The sequence below is a fragment of the Colossoma macropomum genome, unplaced genomic scaffold, assembly GCF_904425465.1.
Source record: "Colossoma macropomum unplaced genomic scaffold, Colossoma_macropomum, whole genome shotgun sequence".
NCBI classification, from domain to species: Eukaryota; Metazoa; Chordata; class Actinopteri; order Characiformes; family Serrasalmidae; genus Colossoma; species Colossoma macropomum.
Window position 1 is genome coordinate 531115 of NW_023494807.1, and position 5096 is coordinate 536210.

The 5096-nt window shown below is 38.7% G+C and overlaps 1 protein-coding gene across 2 annotated transcripts; it reads right to left on the reverse strand.

Annotated features, from left to right (window-relative positions):
• On the reverse strand, window positions 1–4679 carry her8.2 (hairy-related 8.2). Of its 2 annotated transcripts, none has more exons than XM_036556471.1 (4): window positions 4419–4679; window positions 2951–3046; window positions 2778–2856; window positions 1–1187 (listed from the first exon to the last, which is right to left on the reverse strand). In XM_036556471.1, the coding sequence occupies exons 1-4, from the start codon at window positions 4461–4463 to the stop codon at window positions 835–837; spliced, it is 573 nt and encodes a 190-aa protein (XP_036412364.1). In that variant the 5' UTR covers window positions 4464–4679; the 3' UTR covers window positions 1–834. The 2 variants fall into 2 exon arrangements, with proteins under 2 accessions (XP_036412364.1, XP_036412363.1); XM_036556470.1 differs by having other exon boundaries at window positions 2778–2859.
• Window positions 4680–5096: the final 417 nt, after the last annotated feature.

A 5096-nucleotide genomic window follows, 5' to 3' on the forward strand; every position in this document is an offset into this window, starting at 1 on the left:
CCTAATAATGTAGCCAAATGCATACAGTGCATAACACACAAACACAGTGTCATACAGGAACTCACCGGCTTATGTAATTATATGCATGTATACAGTGTATGCATGTTATTGCATGAAAGCAACAGCGTTTAATACATACATACACAAATATACCCTGCAAAAAATCCTATTTTGGCCATTGAAAGCAATGTAGGCAATACATCTATTCCTGACTACAAGGTTGTTATGAGATTATTCAACCTATTTGTAGACATTTTTACTTATTTTAAAGTCAACCTGAAATCAAAATTTACCTTTTATACTTTGTTAGCTGAAGTCCCTGGTAGGACTGTTACGACTAGTTGATAAAAAAGGTTAACTCAATTAAAAAATAATCGATATATATTCTCTACTAATCTTCGACTGAACTTTGCAATCTGAACGACAAATATGGTATCTGAAGGTTTTTACAAAATCATGTTCAGAAGTTTGAAGGGGGGGGCATTCAAGTGTGCACCACTGAAAGAGAGGACACCCACACCAGCAGGATCTCACAAATATGTGTATATTGGTTGTTACAAAGCATAATATATAAAGTCAATTTTAATGTTTGCTATTATAAAATGCATGGAAATTGGGTCAATTAATCATCAAAATAATTGGTAGATGATTCCATTACTACTAAATAATCATATACTTGATATTCCAATGTAATTTATAATGTGTTTGACAGTTGTAGACCAGTAAATATCACTTCATATAGGTAAAAAAAGATACGTTGCATACATTTAAGATGCTTTCACTTGCCAAGATATCATTTTTTGCAGTGCACATACAGTTTCCACACTGAATTTGTCACCAGGGCCTCCACATCTCCAGAGTTGTCAGCTGTGGGCTCTCAGTAGGTTGAGGCCTACTTAGAGGGGGCCCATTGCTATCCATTACAGGAGAAGCAGGGCAAGACCTCTGACCATTTTCCCCACTGCCAATGTATTGGACTTGGCTATCATGGTCAGCGAAGCTGGGTTTGGGTCTCCTGGAGCATTCAGCTGTTGACCTGGGCAGCGACTTGAGCAGGTGGTTGAGCAGCCGCGAGCCAAGTGTTTTGTCCATCCAGTTGCAGGACAGCAGCAGGTTGTGAACTTCATGCATGCACTGGATGTAGCCGGTGCTGTACCTCTGCTGGGCCTCTGAGTCCAATATAGGCTCTGTATGAAGACACATTCAGCACAGAACAGACCTATAAACAATGTTTTACTTCTACAATGTAGTTTTTAAAACTTTCCTAACTGTATAATGTGTGATAGGTGTTGTAAAGTAGACATTCTGGACAAAGCATGCCTAAGATTAAGGCTTCTAAAAATCACTGTTCAAATCACTGTTTTTTCTATATGCTAAAAAATCTACTGAATTTACTCGATTCAAATGTGTATGTAATTTCAACATAAGTAAAATGACATCAATGTACTTACCATGTAAGTTCATAATTTTTACATTAATCACTTACATTAATCACCTTTTAAAGCTCTTCTAACTTTGTATAATATATATATATATATATATATATATATATATATATATATATATATATTAGAATGTATACATTAACCACTACTCTTATGCTCTCGCAACTATATAAGTTACACATTAGTTTCAAACTAGTTACCAGAATATGTAAAGTAGTTACTGAATAAAAAGTCGGAAGATTAATAACAGAAAAAGAAACATGGGTTTCAAATTGTTAGTACCTTTTCTTACATTTCAGCTTTTCTCAAATCCAACTGAACAGGCTTTTGTGCTTTTTGGTGCCATCTGCTGGAGGCTGTTTTAAACTGCAATGCCAATTTTAGTTTCTACTGTTGCTCAAAGAAATGTTTCCCTGAAAAATGAAACTTACAAAACTTTCCACTTTTGCAAAATGTAGTCAAATCAGTGAAGACACATCTGTTGTGTGAAGTTTACTTCTTTAGTTTGACAATGCAGCTACTTGGCTGATGTAGCTAAAACCTAATGGAAATACAGCTTATTTCACTGACAAAGTTTTTAGGTTGGCCTGGTAGCTGCACTGCAAACGTAACGAAGCAAACTTTAGCAAACGCGTCTGGCCAGTTGACTATGTTTTGAGTGAGGGGAAAACAGTGGACATTCCACTTTTCAGGATAACATTCCTTTACCTGCTTTCACTGGAATTTACACTGCTCAGCCATAACATTAAAACCACCTCATTGTCCATTTTCTCAGCTCCACTGACCATACAGGAGCTCTCTGTAGTTCTACAGTTACAGACTGTAGTCTGTCTGTTTCTCTGCATACCCTGTTCTTTAATGGTCAGGAACCCCACAGGACCCCCACAGACCAGGTATTATTTGGGTGGTGGGTCATTCTCAACACTGCAGTAACACTGACGTGGTGGTATGTTAGTGTGTGTTATGCTGGTATGAGTGGATCAGATACAGCAGTGCTGCTGGAGTTTTTAAACACTGTGTCCACTCACTGTCCACTCTATTAGACACTCCTCTTTTGTTGGTTCACCTTATAGATGTAAAGTGGTCATCTTCTAGTCTCTCATCAGTAGCCACAGGACGCTGTTGCATGATTATTTTTGGTTGGTGGACTATTCTTAGTCCAGCAGTGACACTGAGGTGTTTAAAACTCCAGCAGCACTGCTGTGTCTGATCCACTCAGACCAGCACAACACACACTAACACACCACCACCATGTCAGTGTCACTGCAGTGTTGAGAATCAGTGTTGAGGTCATATGAGTAAAAAGCTAGGACAAGTGTTTTTAACACTCACCATTAACTTTACTGCTCTGGATGTTCTGTAGGTGTTTAACAGTCATCTCCAGGATGTCAGCTTTCTCCAGCTTGGACTGCTGCTTATAGAAGCAAAAGTTAAGTCATTTTTAAGTGAAGGAATCTCAGTAATGTGAGGACAATGAACATTTAAAGCTGTTAAATTGAACTTACATCGAGTCTAAACGCCCCAACTACCGTCTCCCTGAGCTGATCCAAGCAGTGGTTTATTCTTTCTCGTCGTTTTCTCTCTATTAGCGGTTTCCTCAGCTGAAAACAGGAAAAAGTCAGAGACTCTTTTCATCCCACAAACAAACCGGGGAAACTGGAGTTGGAGGTCCACTCTATCAGGAAGCCAAAGTTGGCTTTGTGTTTGCCAGCTTCTTTTTTAATTTGTCCGTTCCACCTTAAAGGGTGCTGGAGTTATGTTCGACTGTCCTACTCTATCACATATTTTAGTGCTCTACATAAAACTGCAGGTAGGAAAATTCAGTAACACTTTGTATGAATGTCACCTTTGTAAGCATCTATAAACACATCCATAACATGTTATAATGCATTCATAAGACATTAGAAACATAGCTATAAATATTTATAAAAATGCATTATACGTTATAGCCATGTTTATTATGCATTATGAATTGTTAACATAATACATTATAAGTACTGATCATAACAAATTATAAGAGCTCATAAGTCGTATTTGTCCGCTCTAAGTAAAGTGAAGCGTACTGTACTAAAGCCTCCTCCAGTGTTCAGAGTGAGGCTTCAAGTTGAAGTATTTACTGAAGGATTTACTGAAACACTAAAACATTCACAGTAAAGCACATTACAGGCTTCAAATGTCAGAGTTTAAACTAGTGCTGCATCAGTGTTTTACCCAATGTGGGAAAGGTAATGTTCACCACCGTTAGCTTGGTATTTGTCTTTACTTTACGCTCTCCAAGCTGGGACTGACTTCTTTGGCACTGAAATTATAACATGTTATTAACACTATTTATAATGCATTATATTAACAATTCATAATGTATAATAAACATGGCTATAAAGTGTAATTCAGTGTAATTCTTTTTTATAGATATTTAAAACCACGTTTATAATCCCTTATGAATACATTATAACATGTTATAAATGTGTTTATAGATGCTTACAAATGCAACATTCATAGAAAGTGTTACCGAAAATTCTAGCAGCACTATAATCTATATAATTTGATAGCCTAAATCTCCTAATCAGAAAACACTACCAGCATTAAAAGAATAGTTAGAATATTTTGATTGTCTAAATCACCTCATCAGGGAGTAAGTAGGTTATAATATTAAGCTGTCTGTACTGAATTATAGAGAAATCCAGAGAGGCAATGAGGTAGTCGTAATCTTCTGGACTGTTATCTTGAGATAATGAGTTAATTATCTTGTGATCTATCTATCTATCTCTCATTAAAAACACAATAAAACGTTTGAAACGTTAGGTTACTAAGCTACAGTTATGATATGCGCATGCTCAGTATTGCCACTCGATGGCTAGGACAAATTGTTAGAAGCCCCTTCGCACCATTAAGGTAACTGGTGTCTAATTTAAGGTGGAACGGAAATGTCGACTAAAACCTAATAGGAAGTTGACTTCAGCCTCGCCGTCCTACCTTCCTCTCCTCCTTTGCGCTCGCGCTGGGTCTCCCCGCGGTCATTTCCAGCAGGTTACTTATTTGTTCTGTTAGTTTTCGAGGTAAACACGTTGTAATGTCCGGTCAACAGTAGAGCTGCTAGAGCTGAGTCGTTTCTGCAGCGCGTGAGACTCTCTGTCTCTTACTTATAGAATTCGCGCGGATTTGCATTTGAATGTGCGGCGCGAGGGGCTACAGAGTTTTTTTTCCTCCTCACGCGCACACACGCAATCACTCACAACTGACAGGTCACCGCCTCTATTGAGCCACGCGCGCGCTCGCAGACTTTCTCTCTTTCACACACACACACACACACGGAGGCTCAAAAACAGGCGACAGATGTCCAGCCTGGAACAATTTCTTCTCCCTCAGAAGAGGGAGTCACGTGACCCCCTCGCGCGCGTTCTCTTCCCTCCAGAAACGGCGCCAGGAGCGAACAAAAAGGGAGCAACTTCCACGAGGCCACGAGGGACCTGCAAACGCTCTTAAAACTAAAGGTGCCAGAAAGAAGGTTCTAAAGAGACTTCATAGCTACCTTTGGTTCCCTAGAGAACCTTTCACTGGTGTTCCTTTTAAAGAAGCATTTTTGTAAATGAGATGAGAGAGGGCGAGTTGTAAACCTTGCTCTTTGTTAGACATATTATGCACTGTTTGGTT

What these genes read in the sequence shown, in the direction of transcription:
- her8.2 (XM_036556470.1), bottom strand. Translation starts at nt 4,463, where the DNA reads ATGACCGCGGGGAGACCCAGCGCGAGCGCAAAGGAGGAGAGGAAG. An exon ending in GCGCAAAGGAGGAGAGGAAG is followed by an intron (nt 3,047 to 4,418) that starts GTAGGACGGCGA and finishes TCCTGTTTTCAG; the next exon opens with CTGAGGAAACCGCTAATAGA. An exon ending in TTGGGGCGTTTAGACTCGAT is followed by an intron (nt 2,860 to 2,950) that starts GTAAGTTCAATT and finishes TGCTTCTATAAG; the next exon opens with CAGCAGTCCAAGCTGGAGAA.